This window comes from Elephantulus edwardii, unplaced genomic scaffold (genome assembly GCF_000299155.1).
Source record: "Elephantulus edwardii isolate Elephantulus edwardi_28Jun2011 unplaced genomic scaffold, EleEdw1.0 scaffold00094, whole genome shotgun sequence".
NCBI classification, from domain to species: domain Eukaryota; kingdom Metazoa; phylum Chordata; class Mammalia; order Macroscelidea; family Macroscelididae; genus Elephantulus; species Elephantulus edwardii.
Genome location: NW_006399844.1, coordinates 7652355 through 7667433, shown reverse-complemented (window position 1 = coordinate 7667433; position 15079 = coordinate 7652355). Strand labels below are relative to the sequence as shown.

Below are 15079 nucleotides of genomic sequence, written 5' to 3'. Positions count from 1 at the left end.
AACTTAGTCTTCTCTATGGTTTAGTGCCTCCCTTTGCTTCTTCGTTTCTCTTTCCCCTTCTCCTGGACTCAGATTTCTCTCTAACCAAAGTACGAAAGCCCTCTCCAGAGAAGGCAAAAAGGGCGTCCTTGGAGGGGAAGATTGCGAAGGCATGAAACATCGTTTCCAGAAGCACGTTCTCCACCTAGTAGAGCAGTTATTTTCCCAAAGACAGAATTCTTGATTCTCTTGGCCTTCCTCGATCGTCCCTAAAGGGCAACAGCTTCGTTTTCAGCACCCCCAATCTATACAGTAGTCCTGAAGAAGATTCTTGACTCTAGATGTCTCTCTCCTCCTTAGGTATCCCATTCTGGACCTTGGCACCCCTTTCCACACTTCCTGCCACTTCTCCTTCTCACCCACCCACCCCACACACACCCAGGCAGAAGGACGAGCGGGGGCAGACTCTTATGAGTCACGTTCTGGGCCTGGAGTCGAGGGAAGCGCCGCCTCTCCTTGGGCCCCTTCTCTCCCCCTTTCTCCTTCCCGCTGGCTCCCGGGCCTTGTTAGATGCTGCGCAGCAACCTCTGGTTCCCCATCACCAATTCAGCTGGGTAAGGGTCCCCGTTGGAGGCACAGCCCAGTACAGGGGTGCAGAGGAAAACGGCCTGAGGGGGGTGTCTGGAGGTGATAGGGTCCTGGACTAAGTGGGGTGAATCTCGGTATTCGGTGAGAAGTCTGCCGGCTTAGCGAGGAGGACAGGAGGGGGAGGCTGGGGCGGGCTGCGCGGCTCGGGGCTGCCGGGGGAGGGGCAGGGGCAGACCTTCTCCAGGAATTTCCGGGGATCAGGTTACAGCACTGGCTGAGGGCTAACCGAGGGGGACGCGAAGCGGTGCTGCGGCCCTATCGCCCCCGCTCCTGGCGGGGATCCACCTCGGCTGTTCCACCCTCGACTACACTGACCCCGTGTGGCGGGGCTGCTCTCGCGCCCCGGGGCCTCCCTGTTATGGTCGGGCCGCCTCCACCCCGAGTTGTCGTCGGGTCTCCGAGGTCCAGGATCATTGTCGGGACTGTCCGGCCCCGAGTTATAGTAGGGTCGGCGAAGGCCCGGCCCCCACCCGACGGGACTCCCCGCCCCCATTTGGCTGCTGAGGGGTCTCCCCGCCCCCGTGTCGTCTTCGGGACACCCCAGACCCGGGTGATTGTGGGCTCGTCTCGGCCTCGGGGGACCGTCTCATCCCCGTGTCCGGCTGTCGCGTCTCCGAGGCCGCGGGCTCCCGTGAGCTCCCCGTGGCCGCGAGTTATAGTCGGGACGCCTCGGCCGCGGGTGATTGTTGGGTCTCCGCGGGCCCGGGTCGCAGGGACCGATCGGGCCGCCGCGCCCTCTCCGGGCGCCCCGCGAGGCCGCAGACAACATGAACATCCTGGCGCCGGTGCGGAGGGACCGCGTCCTAGCCGATCTGCCCCAGGTAGGCGCCAGGGCCACGTCGGGCCTTGCTCTTCTGCTGGGAGAGGCTGCAGTGGGAGGGGAAGAGGCGGCACCAGACCGCTTGTTAAAGGCTCGGGCCCAGCCCTGTCGCTGGATGAGGCGTGCTGCTTCTGGGTGGTCCCCCTTGGGCTATTTGGCAGCAGTTCTTGGGCGAGGAATGGGTGAGCCCCATTCTCTTCCACGCTTTTCTTGCTCAGTGCCTGAGGAAGGAGGCCGCTTTGCACGTGCACAAAGACTTCCAAACCCGGGTCATCTGCGCCTGCCAGGAACACCGGACAGGCACCGTGGGGTGAGCTGGAGGGACTCATAACAAAGAAAGGGAGCCCCAAGCAACCCTGTAGTTCCAGCAATGATACACAACCACCCACCCCCTTGGGACTCCGTTTCAGCCCCTCAGCTATGTTGGTTATTCCCCATTTTTTATTTCTGTGTTCTCTCCTTTCTTCCCCACAGGGCTGTTTGTGGGAGTCCTCTAAGATGGGGTGGGGTAGGATAGGGGCAGATGCCCAACACAGAAGAGGTGTTCAGTATGAGAGTAGTCACCAAATCAGATCCATACACCTTAGCCCCAGGGCAAAGGACTATGCCCACAGGGGTAAGGCTTGATAAAAAAATACTAGTCAGCCTAGTGTTTAGTCAACCTAGTTTTACCATTAATTGAGCATTTACTGTATGCCAGGGAGTGTGCTAGCTTTATTATTGCTTTTGATCAAATGGAAAAGACTGTCACTTTAAGATACATTAAGGAAAATATTCAAATACAGGCAGAAAATGTGCATTAGAATAGAAGGCATTTCTCATTTTTAAAATATCTGGGTGATGCAAACTGCTAACCTAAAGATGAGAGGTTCAAGCCTACCCAGGGTGCCTTGGAAGAACATCTTGGCAATTCACTTCCAAAAATGTAACCATTAAAAAATGCTGCAGGGCATGGTACACATGGGATCAGCACGAATTAAAATTGACTCAATGACAACTGGATCTCATTGTAACCTCACAACAACCCAATGAAGTGTCTTCTGTGTATTCATTTAATAAATGTTCACACTGAGCTTCAGAGAAGCCAAGTAACTTGTCCAGAGTAACGCAGTCAATAAGGGTAAGAACTGGAATTCTCTCATTCTGAAGCAGAAAAAAACCCATTTCTCTCAAAAGGCATCTGTTCAGACAGCTGTCTGGGAGGCCTTCTGTCTATGGTAACCTCAGCCTGGGTACAGCTACCTTTCTGAACTTTGTAGGGGACACTGGAATTCCCTAGAGTGAAGGGGCTGCTACCCACTCTCCCTGCCCATTCTTATGTCCAGCAGATTTAAGATCTCCAAGGTCATTGTGGTAGGGGACCTGTCAGTGGGGAAGACTTGCCTCATTAATAGGTAAGGGGTTTGGGAGCTGGGCTGGGCTAGGCAGGGTGGGGCTAGGCCAAACCAAGGGGGCTTCACTAAGGGCCACAGCATCTGGTATTCCCTCAGGTTCTGCAAAGACACTTTTGATAAGAATTATAAGGCCACCATTGGAGTAGACTTTGAGATGGAACGATTTGAGGTGTTGGGTGTCCCCTTCAGTCTGCAGCTGTGAGTGTTTCATCCATCTGTTTGAGCCTTCCCTTCCCCCAGCACCTATGCCTCTTCTCTCCCCACCCCCACACCTGTGCTTCACCCCTCTTTCCCAGCTGGGATACCGCTGGACAAGAAAGGTTCAAATGTATTGCATCCACTTACTACCGAGGAGCTCAAGGTAAGAGATTGGGTGAGATGAGGTAGGTGGGTCTTCATATACACTTGACCTGTAATTTACGGCTGAGGAAATTGGGTAAATGTAACGTTAGTGCCCTCCTCATCAACTAGATCTGTTTCTGCCATTCTTGCAGCCATTATCATTGTCTTCAATCTGAACGATGTGGCCTCCTTGGAACATACCAAGTATGTGGACTTGTTGAACTAGAAATGTGGGCTTCTTGGAAGAGGGGGTTCAGAAAAAGGTTGTCAAGGGCATGATGGGGGGGAAGAGAATATATTTAGGGCCAAAACACACTGTTCTTGAGTTAATTCCTATTCGTAATGACTCTCTACTGAGTTTCTAGAAATCTTTGCAGGAGAAGAGTGCTTACCCTTTCTCCCATCGAGTGGCTGGTGGATTTGATCTACTGACCTTTTGGTTAAGCAGCCCAGCACATAACCCAGTACACTACCACAACACTTCCATCTAGGCCCAGGAAGAGGGTAATTGTAACAGGGCTGTGGAGAACAGCTGCTCAGCCTCACTTCTCCTTGTCCCACTGTGGCAGGCAGTGGCTAGCTGATGCGCTCAAGGAAAATGACCCATCTGGTGTCCTTCTTTTCCTTGTGGGTTCCAAGAAGGATCTCAGTGTGAGTTGCCCCAGTGAGGACGGGAGTGGGGGACTGCGCAACTTGGTAGAGGAACCCTCCTCCTCCTGTCTGACTCTGACCTCCCCTTAGACTCCTGCTCAGTATGCTCTTATGGAGAAAGATGCGCTCAAGGTGGCCCAGGAGATGAAGGCTGAGTACTGGGCAGTGTCATCTCTCACTGGTAAGTGAGAAGCTTCCAGTCTTCTGCTGCTCCATCCCCTGCTTGTCTTTTCACTTCATCTCTAACATGTGTCCACTATCCCCAGGCCCGGCACTGCCTCTAATAGGTGCCCCCTTTCCCCTCTGTCCAGGTGAGAATGTCCGGGAATTCTTCTTCCGGGTGGCAGCACTGACCTTTGAGGCCAATGTACTTGCTGAGTTGGAGAAGTCAGGGGCTCGGCGCATTGGAGATGTTGTCCGTGAGTGCCTGCTTGAATGAGGGTGACGAAGGCCAAGAGAGACGTCCAATCCCTGAGTTTCATATCTCCCACTCTTCTTTAGGCATCAAGAGTGATGACAGCAATCTCTACCTAACTGCCAGCAAGAAGAAACCCACATGTTGCCCGTGAGGGGTGAAGAGTCTGTCCAGGACTGCCCAGCTCTGGGATCATGTGCCACACTGACTCCCTCTAAGCTGGATGTTTGCACTGACTGGTTCTTTTAGACCAAAGAGCTGCCCCTTGGTAGCACTACCCCTAGAAGGGTAGCTGGGACCATTCTAGTCACTTCCTGCCATCAGATACCATGCCAAAGACTGGATACCCCAGCCCATCTCCAGGCTCTTTCTTGGGTACCCAGCAGGTTGAGATAGAGGATGATCTCTACTCTTTTGCTCAGCCTGCAGGGCCCTTTGGGTCCCGAATTTTGCCAGCTCACTTGTGCCTTATGCATTAAAATTTCTGTTACTAGATTAATGCTTTGGGGGACTAGAGTCCTTTGTTGGGAAGGAGGAGTATGGAATTGGTAGGGCTGTATGGTCATTTTGGGGTTTGTAGCCTTATGCTGAGATGCAGCCTATCTTTTGTGCTCGAATAAGATTCAGACCAGCTGGGAGCTTAGGGACCAGGCTTGGGGGCTGACCTGGGCCCTCTATTTTGTGTGTGTGTACTGTCAAATTGGATCTGACTGGTACAGGGGGAGATTGCCCCTCCTCCAGCAGAGCATCTGGTGGTTCTGTCACTGTGTTAATCATCCTCGCTGAGGGTCTTTCTCTCACCTTCCACTTTTTTTTTCTTTTATTTTATTATTTGTTGTGTGTTTAACGTCGGAGATTGTCCTGCCTTCTCCAGCAGAGCATCTGGTGGATTCGAACTGTGTACCTCTGGGATTGCAGTGCAGCTTCTTGCCACTAGGCCACCAGAGCTCCCTACCTTCCACTTTTCTAAGCATGATGTCTTTTCCCAAGACCTGGAACCTCCTGACAATATGTTCAAAGTGTACAAATCTGCTGTGGAAGTTCTTTTTAAAATGCTAAAGATCAAGTATGTCAGTTTAAAGACTAAGGTACATTTGACCCAAATCATGGTATTTTCCATTCGTATGCATTATGGAAATTGGACAGTGTGTAAGGAAAACTGAAGAACAATTGGCATTTTTAAATTGTAGTGTTGGGGGCTCTGGTGGTCTAATGGCAAGAAGCTGTGCTGCAATCATAAAGGCCCACTGTTTTAATCCACCAGAAGGTCTGCTGGAGAAGCAGGGTCAGTCTCCACCTGTGCCAGGAGGATCCGATTCAACAGCACACAAGTTAAATAAATAAATAATAAATAAAAAAAAATTGTAGTGTTGATGAAGAGTATTGAATATCCCATGGATTGCTGAAAGAACAAACAAATCTGTCTAGGTAGAAGTGCAACTAGGTTGCTCCTTAGAGACAAGAATAGTGAATTTTGCCTCACATTTTTTGGGCATGTTGTCAGGAGATTTCTTGCATGGGCCGAAGTCTTTACCACTGTAATGATCTAGGGTGTTTAAGTTATGAGATAGCAATCTCTGTTCTGGGTCTGCTTGTGAAGGCATGTGCAGATTTTCATGTTGTATTAGGGAGCTCTGGTGGCCCAGGGGCAAGGAGCTGCACTCTCAACCCAAAGGCACTGTTCCACCAGCTGCTCTGCAGGAGAAAAAGATGGGTAATCTTCTCTGTTGCAATATGCAGCCTCTGAAAATCCTCCTGGTCAGCTGTGGTCACATCAGATTCCACTGCACCTTACATTAATGGGTGGGGTGAGTAAGTTTTCCATGTCTACTGTGTGTGTGAGATAAGCAGTGTGTGGGATAGTCCCGTGAGGGAAAGTGTATACTAGGTTGTTTTGATACTAAGTTATATTATGGAAACAAATGTGCTCTTTATTAGGTAGTGTCCCTGGAGCATGGTGGCCCTAAGGGGCTAGATGAAACCCCAGCTGCCCAACAAGAGGGCTGGGAGCTGAGGACACCGCGACCTCACCTGAGAGGTCAGCCATGGGCTTCTGTGGTGGAGAGAGAGCTCACTCCTGAGCGGAAAGCACCCACACACAGCTGAGAGGGCGCAGCTCCAATATAGAAGTTAAAGACCAGGGGGGCAGATTCAGAAGACCTGGGAAAGGGGTGGGGAGGGGTGAGACAGTGAGTCTGAGCGGGGGCGGGGCTAAGAATGGGGCGGGGCAGGGGCGGAGTCAACGTGTGTCGGGTGTTTGGATTCCAAGCTGGGAGCGGGTCTGGAGAAAAACTAAGGGATGGGATTGAGGGCTGGGCCTGGGCGGCCGAACTAAGGCTTTGGCCTGAGAGAGGACAGGAGAGGTACTAGGGTTAAAGGTGGGTCAAAAGGGGCCTGGGAGGAGCAGTGAGGTCCCGGATGAAGAACGAGGCTAAAGGTCAGAATTGGGTTGACAAGACCACGTCAGGGGAGGTGGGAAGGAAGCTGGGCCAACATGAGGCGGAGTTAGGGTATTTGGTGAAACTAAGATTGGGGTTTACGACTGGGTTGAGGGCTTGACCTTGCTGAGGTTCAGAGCGGGGCTTCTGCGAGGAGGGAGCCCCGTAGAAACAAGGAACTGGGCTGAAAGCGATGTGGGTCAGGACGACAGTGACGATCGAAAGATGGGTTGAGGAAAAGAGTGGGAACAAGATCAAGAGCTGGGAAGAGAGCGAGAGCGAGGGTAAGGAGAGGGCGGGGCAGAAGTTTGAGGGTTCGGAGCCGGAGGCGTGGCTGGGGCCTGGTCTGCGGAACCTAGGAGGGTGGGGATCTGAAGACTGGGAACTGGGGCGGGCGGCGGGGCCTGGGGGCGGGTTTATGCCGAGCCGAGAACCAATGATTGAAGAGGGAGGTTCTGGGAGGCCCGCCTGTCTCCTCGGCTGGGACGGGACCACTAGAGCTGGGGCCCCAGCTCCTGGCTGTAGAAACGAAGGCATTTGCTGGGCAGTAGCCGGGCCCTCAGTGCCAGACCAGACTGGAGTCCGCGATCCCGTCGCCGGACTTGAGGCGGGAAGTTACTTCGCCCCTGAGGGAGAGAAAGACTTTGGAGGTTCCTTGGGTGACATCACAATCACTTCCACAAGGGGGCGGAGGGAGCGGCGTTTCCTAGGGGCCCCGTGCACACTGTCAGTCTCTCCTCCCTCCCTTTCTTGCTCCCTTTCTGACCCCTCTCTCCTTCCTTCCTTCCTTCCTTCCTTCCCAGTTCCTTCCTTCCCTGGTACCCCAGCCTCAAGCTAGGGCTAGGGGAGCTCCTCTGCCCGCGGGACGGAGAGGATTCTTTGCAAATGAGCATCACCTGTGAGTTCTGGGTTAGGGTACTTAGAACATTAGGGAGAAAGAGACACACGATGGCTCTCTCTTTCCCCTCCTGAAATCATCTTCTGTTCATTATGAAGTCTTCTGCATCCAACCTCTGGCGGTCCTGCTGTCGAAGGGCTGATGTTGCCTCACTTCAGAACTCTCCTGCTCTTTGAAATTAGAGAGCAGATTACCTTCCTCAGACTTGAGGAAAGTTACTAAGTGTTCTAGTCTTTGGTCATCGTCTCCTCTCCTATACAGACTGAGCCGATGGCTGTAGAACATTAACAAACAAAAGCTTGTGACTGGGAGTTAGTGAAAAATAAACTGGTTATGACGCTGATAGGGAACCGTGTCATAGTGACTCTGGAATGAGACACAGCAGAGTGTGAATTCTTTTTCTTGTGTTTATTGTCAGAGTGTGACTAATTGACCCTGCCTATGCTTCTTTAGCTAGGCCTCAGGATCCAGGCTGTGGAATCAGGATTGAGAAAAATAAAAGGTTGAGGAATTGGTGTCTTGGAGTTGAAAAGCAGTTGGAGCAGGTGGGCTGCAGCTGAAAAGGCAGGAGGTTTTGGATAGGGAGATGAATGAGTGGTTGGCTTAAGTTCTGCTGCAGAGCTCAGGACATGGAAAGATCCTTTGTTTATGTAGGTGTTGCCTCAGCCTAAGAAGAGCTGAAGGAACACAGGGTGGGAATGTGACTTCCACCATCTATTCACTTGTATACTTTGACAAGTTACTTGTCCTCTCTGCATCTGTGTCACCATTATGGACTTTGGTGGAGATCTAGAGTCAAAGACATATTGTAAAACAAGAACCTGGCAGTGAGAAAGTGCTTATCCTTGTCAATTTTCTTTACCTACAAAATTTCCTAGGCTTGAACCTTAGGCAATATCGCCAGTAAGGGTTTTTGTTCATTCAATCCAACCAGCATTCACTAAGCTCCTTACATAACCTGGGAGAGGTGCATGAGATAGAACTCCAGCTCTTTTTCGTTTCTTTCCAGAGACTTTGGATTTCCATTCATTCATTGTTGCACACTTTCTTCCCTGCCCACCCCTCCCCTCCCCCCAGTTCACTTTTCTCTTTGAAAAATTAACAACAAAAAATTCTTTGTTATACAACACCCACATACACACACACACACACACACTCCATTATGCAACTTTAATTCTTGACTCATCATGACAATAATATCTAATCATATATTTCTCCTAAACAGTTCTCTCCCTCATCTGTTTCAGTGCAGCATACATTATTTATCCCCTTAGTGTCCCCCCAACTCCGATGTCAGACCTGCTTTACAATAGTGGCACTATGCAGTATTTTTCCTTTTGTGACTGAGATATTTCTCAGCATAATGTCCTCCAGGATTACCCATTTTGTGTAATATTTCATGAGTTCCTTGTTTTTCAATGCAGCGTAGTATTCCATTGTGTGAATATAACAGAGCTTCTCTAGCCATTCATTTTTTGATGGGCACTTGCCTTGTTTCCAGCTCTTTGCTATTATGAACAAAGCCACAATAAACATGGGTGTGCATATATCTGCTTAGGTGGCAGTTATGGTTTTTTTAGAGTATATTCCCAGTAGTGGAAAGAACTTAAACTCTTAAGGAGAGCTACAGAGTAAATCTGTGAATGCCACAGGTTCTAGATACCATGGCACAAAGGTGTATAACCAGTTCTATTTGAATAGAGTTGTTCTTTCCAAAATGAAAAGGTGCTTCTGAAGCGTGTGAGGTGGGAGAGAGGATTGAGGAGTGAGGGAGTGGGAGAAGCAATGGATGAGGGAGATAAACTGAGGGAGGAACTAATTAGGCCTGGATCCTGGAGGGCCTATAATGTCATGTTAAGTTTGTATTCGATCCTGAAGGCATTGGGATAATATCAAGAGGAAGACCATGGTGAGCCTATTGGTATTTTAGAAAACTCGTCCATTATTGATGTGCCCTTGAGTCAGAGCATAACCTGCTGACCTTCCAGTGAGTTTTTAGAAGCTGTAAATAGCATAAAAAACAAAATTGCTCATTGTTCTCCCACAGAGCTGTATCCTCTTGGATGTCAAAAAAAAAAAAAAAGAATCTTAAATTCAGCATCTCCTACACAATTGCCCAGGAAATTATCTGAGTCAGAGGCCCAGACTTAAGTTATTTTATTGATGGTGTTGAAACCCATGGGAGTGGACAAGAGCCAGAAAAGCCTGTTGTTGTCTGAGAAGGGGGTAAGGGACATAACCCTACAGCACAGTGGAGGTAGAGAGGACAGCAAAGGGAGCAGGAAAGGATTAGTCAGAGAGAGATGAGGTTTGTTACAGAAGTCAAAGGAACAGTTTAAACAAGATCAAGTGATATGGGACAAAAAGTAGGTCACTGGGTTTGGCTACTGGAAGATCATTGATTCCAGTTGTCTGCTGTGTTGCCCATGGCTGGAGTAAGACGTGAAGAGGTGGAAACTCTGAGGACACTGGTGCTTAGTGAAACTATTCAATGTGTTTGTTAAATGGATAAACTTGAATCAAGTGAGCAAAGCCAGTGGTAGAGGGAGAAAGAATGTTAATAGTGTTTATGTTTATAGTGTTTATGTTTATAGCCTTTTGGAAAAAAAGCCAGTAAAGAGGGAAAAGATGACCTGGAGCTTGTTGCTTTGAACACGAGGAAAAAGAAAGGCTATTCCCCAAGTTAGAGAAGTGTTGGTGTGAATAAGAGCAGCTACAGATAAATCTTGGTAAAATTGTCTATGGAGAGGAACAGTAGTGAGGTAGAATTGAGGAAAGTGCTTTGAGATTTCATTCATTTACACACATTTACTTAATAAATATTGAACACTTCTGTGTTGTGGGAAATGGAAGGAATTGACTCAGGAAGAATGGAAGGATGACCAAGTGCCTCGCTGAAGTCCCCAGGCAATTAGGCCTCTGTATAACAACAAAGCAGGCCTTCATTCTGATGTCCCAAAGGACAAGGCTAACTGTAGGAAGGAAATAGAATGTGGCAAATTGTGTCTGTGCTCATAGCTGTGCTTCCCCAGCTGGAGGTCTGCTCAGTTGGGGACATTGTCTAACCAGACTCTACACACCTTGGGACCTTTTCCAGAACTGTCTTCATTTAATCAGATCCTAGCTCAATTCTATTCACCACAATGTCAATGATGCTTCTTTTAAGTCCTCAAAAATCTTCTCCCACCCTTCCTAGTCTTGTTGGGTGCCCTTGCTTTGTGCTCCCAGAGATCTTTCTTCTCACCATCTTCCTCTCTATCATCATCTCCATCATCTTGCTGTCATTATCTATTTAGGTATCTCTCTGTGTCTCCCCCTTTTTTTTTTTTGTTTAATCTTCATCTTCAGGATGCAGCTGGGTCCTTACAACTGAAGCATTTCAGGAAATGTTGGGGGAATGAATGACATGGGAGGGGCTGCCACCTCCACTCTGTGCTCTCTCAGATATAAACAGGTTGCCCAGCTGGGAGAGAGGACATCTGTCTGGTGTGACATCCAATACTGACACATCTACCTTCTCCTCTGAAGGTGGGTCCCTAGGGTCACAGTCTCCTCTTACTTGGGAAAGCTGAGATCTGGTGATAGGCAGGAGGTAGAGAAGGGTTTGGACTTGCTAGGGGTGCTCCATCCTTCCACTTCTGCCGTCCCAATGCCAGACCCCTTCCTTGAGGCCACAATCACCCCTTTCTTGTTTTAGCACCTTGTGGTGCACCAATACCTTTTACATATGTGGATCAGGTCTTCCTAGAAACCTGAACAATGGGTATTGACACTCCCCTCCATTTTTAAAAAATTTTATTAATTTTTTTGTGCATGTACTGTCAAATCAGATCTGACTGGTACAGGAGGAGATTGTCCCTCCTTCTCCAGCAGAGTATCTGGTGGATTCGAACTGTGCACCTCTGGAATGCAGTGCAGCTTCTTGCCACTAGGCCACCAGAGCTCCCTTCCCCTCTATTTTGGGTAAGTTCACTCAGAGAAGTCAACTAAATTGCCTTGGGTCACCTACCTTGTAGGTGGCAGAATGAGAATTAGAACTCAGGCACTTGCCCCTATGCTGCCCTTTGCCCTAATTCAACACTGTACAAATCCAAGCTGGTGACGTTCCAGCTAGGCCCAGCCTCACAGCCCTTATTTCTCCTGGCACAGAGGAAATGAAGCAGAAGAGGTCACCAAGGGGGTTAAGAGTGGCAGGAACTCCATTGTTGACCAAAGGAATGGGGGCGGAGAGATATGGGGCAAAGCTCAAAGTGGCTGTGTCATCACCTTGTGAGCATTTTTAAGGCCACCTGGATTAACATACTTACACCCTAAAACCAAGTCTGTTGTCACTGAGCCAATTCCAACTCCCAGTGGCTCCCCCTATGGGATGGAGTGGAATGCCCCATAAGGTTTTCATGGCTTTAATCTTTATAGAAGCAGAGTGCCTCATCTTATTCCTGAGGAGCAGCTAGTGGGCTTGAACTATTGGCCTTTCATTTAGCAGCTGAGCTCTTAAATTACTGGACCACTAGGGCTTCTAATCACAGCCTGGGTTCATTCCTCCTTGGCAACCAGTTTAAGATTTTACTCAGTTCCCATCCTCTTGGGACTAAAGGCACAGTAGTTAGAGGTAGTAAACCGCCCCAGCACCCCACGCCAGGCTGCCATGGCAACTCATCAGTACCACCCCTCCTTTATCTTCCCTTGGCGGATAGGTACAGAGCTGGTGTTGTTGGGGTAAATAGCAGTAAGGTGTACTGGACACCTTACTGATGGGTTCTCAGTTGTGAGGGGCCATGGCTCATGGGCTTATCTTTGGAATGGTGGCCTGAGAAGGTATAGCCAAGAGTAGCCGGTAGAAGGGACACAGGTGGGTTTGGAGCTTGGGGAAAAAAAGCACATGTAGGTTCAATCAGCTGAGTCAAACAGATGAGAGCCCTTTTTCGAGGGATTTGTGTGCCCCTGAACTCTCACCTGGAAATTTCTCCTCCCTCCCCCCACCCCGTGTCCTGGAAAAGGGATCAAGGTGTTAGTTGGGAGGTCTCAGGCTGGGCAGTGGGGAGAGAGTGGATAGGAAATAGAAACTTAAGTGAAAGACTAGTAGTTAGGCATGGGGAAGGGGAGGGAAGCAAGAAAGATGTTAGGAAAGAGAAGGAGGTTGGCACAACCAAGAGGCAGGATGTGGGAGTGGGTCAGACCCTAGTAGCCCACGAGGCCACTGGAGCAGGCCCTGTGGCTGGAGTGTTTCCAGAAGTGGTGAAAGGCTGGACTTGGGCTTCCCTGGTCTGTGCACAGGAAGTGAGGCTCCAATCACAAGGGAGTATGAAGAGGGCCTGCTCCCTCACCCAGGCACCTTGTGAAGTGGGGTAGCCAACGACTGAGTAGTGGGGTGAGCAGTACAGAGTGTCACAAGACAAGAGAACTTGGTGAGGACCTACTGCCCATTAGATGAGAGCCAGGCCTTTTCTCTGAGAAGCTACTTGGGGACACCCTACGGGGTGACTTGTGTATTGGTTTAAGAAAGAGGCATCTGGAATTACTCCTGAGCTAAGGCCCTACAAACAGTTCAAGGAGGTGGTGGTGTTAGGCGGTGAATTCAGAAAGGCCCAAGGTCACTTAAGAGCTTAAGACTGAGTGTGCTGCCGCTACCTGAGTGACCCAGATCCCTACCCAACAGGTGACTTAAAGGAAACTGACAGTTGCTGTTGGAAACACAAGCAGTGTGCGGGGCACATCATTCACCCCTTAATCTCCGACTGCGGTCACTGCAAGCTACACCTGCATGCTGTTAATCACTGCGACTGTGATTCTCGGTGAGCACCCCCTCCCGGGCTGAGTGAGGCTCCAACCTTTCACTGTGGTCTCCCCTGGAACCTAGACCTGGTGCTCCAAGAGCACCAAGAGGGGGTGCCGTGGTACACTGTCCCTCAGCCTTCTAATTCTGGGCCCTTGGGAAGTCCTGGAGATGTCTTGGGTGGCAGGGTGAAGGAATGCTCAGAGAAGACAAACAGCAGCAGCTCACAAGATGCGGGCCAAACCTGCTCCCGAGACGGGGCCCCAGCCTGCTTCAGGATCATCCAGAACCCATGCTTTGAGCTCATCCCAGAGGAAGAGTGTGTGGAACGCATCTGGTATGGATGGTGAGTGCTGGGTGGACAAAGGGGCTCTACTGGGCAGTGCTCCCCACCTCCTGCTAGCCTTCTGTCACCCTCTCCTCTCCAGGTGCAAAAGCTACAGGCCGGTCTCGGTGGCAGTGATCCATCACCCCATCCACCATGAGTTTGTAGATGACCTCAATGAAGAAGAGGAAGAAAGGAAGCCTCCCATCCCAACTCAGGTGGGGCCCACCACCAAGACCCTTGACACAACCACTGGTGCAGGCACTGGCACCGCCACAGGGACCCCTGACTCAGCAGCTCCCATCACCATCTGGCGCTCAGACAGCCCCACAGAGAAAGGCCAGGGCAACAAGGTGATCAAGAAGGTAAAGAAGAAAAAGGGAAAGGAGAAAGATGAGGAGTCGTCAGACAAGGATAAGGCAAAGCTGAAGAAGAAAATCAAGAAGAACAAGGTGACTAAGAAAAAAAGCCCAGTGAAGTCGGAAACTTCACCTCCAGACTTAGGTCGAACGCTAAGCCCAAGAGAGCTGGCCAGGATGTCAGAGTCGAGCCCAGACAGCCGGGAAGACCTGGACACCGAGGACAGCTACAGTGACCCCAGACGGAAGGAGCCCTCCAGTGAGGAGATGGTGGAGACAGTATCATCCAGGAAGAAAGAGAAGAGCACCAACCAGAACAAGAAGTGCAATGGCAAGGCCTCCCAAGGCAAGAAGGTAACCAAGAGGAAATCTCCCCCAACTTCAAACCCCAACTTCAGCTGAGGCCAGTGCGGCTACAGCAAAGAATAAACCCCATCAAGCCTGTAGCTGATCCCTTGCTGCTGGTGTCTCTCTCTGACTGGGCTACTTATGTGTGGGGAGGAGTTCTGGGCAGAGGGAGGCTATGGGCTGGGGCTATGGGGTTTCTCAAGGGTGATCCAGCTTTCACTGAAGTCCACAGAACAGTGCGCAGAACCTTTTACTGTCCTGTTGGTTGGAAGGTGAGGGACTACTAGCCCTGTGTTTACTAACTGCTCTTGGACCAGGATATGTCATGTTCATGTGGGTTAGGGGTACGAGGGCTTTGTTCAACTGGGAGCCTGGTTTCTGTCAGTTCCTCTTCAGGGATAGGCAGTGCTGTCTGCAATACCCACAATAAAGTCAGCGTTATAACCCATTCAGTGCCACTGTGTTTTGCATGTCCTGCGCTAAGTGGTTCTGGGGTAGACAGGGCCAGGGGGGGCACATAGAAATCAGCCAAGGCTTTTATCTCCTCCAGAAGGTACTCATGGCTCCACAGGAAAAGGACTTCTCCTACTGGTGTGGTCAGGGCTCTACCTCTTTAGATGCTTTGTGTTCAGGAGAGCTGATTCCCGGTAGAGGGCCAGTCTTTTCCTTTAACCTTGGGGAGTGCG

General features: G+C 50.2%; 2 protein-coding genes across 2 annotated transcripts; both read left to right on the top strand.

The window, feature by feature from the left end:
- Window positions 1-449: 449 nt before the first annotated feature.
- Window positions 450-4403, top strand: RAB34 (RAB34, member RAS oncogene family). The gene is given in 12 exon segments (XM_006890961.1): window positions 450-548; window positions 550-612; window positions 1383-1448; window positions 1666-1757; window positions 2776-2841; window positions 2938-3039; window positions 3138-3202; window positions 3336-3387; window positions 3753-3834; window positions 3925-4015; window positions 4146-4253; window positions 4336-4403. Coding segments are annotated over 12 exon segments (954 nt in total).
- Window positions 4404-6880: 2477 nt separating this feature from the next.
- Window positions 6881-14447, top strand: PROCA1 (protein interacting with cyclin A1). The gene is made up of 5 exons (XM_006891077.1): window positions 6881-6971; window positions 11030-11113; window positions 13245-13380; window positions 13549-13707; window positions 13790-14447. Exons 1-5 carry the CDS (start codon window positions 6881-6883, stop codon window positions 14445-14447), a joined length of 1128 nt encoding a protein of 375 aa, XP_006891139.1.
- The last annotated feature ends 632 nt before the right edge of the window (window positions 14448-15079 follow it).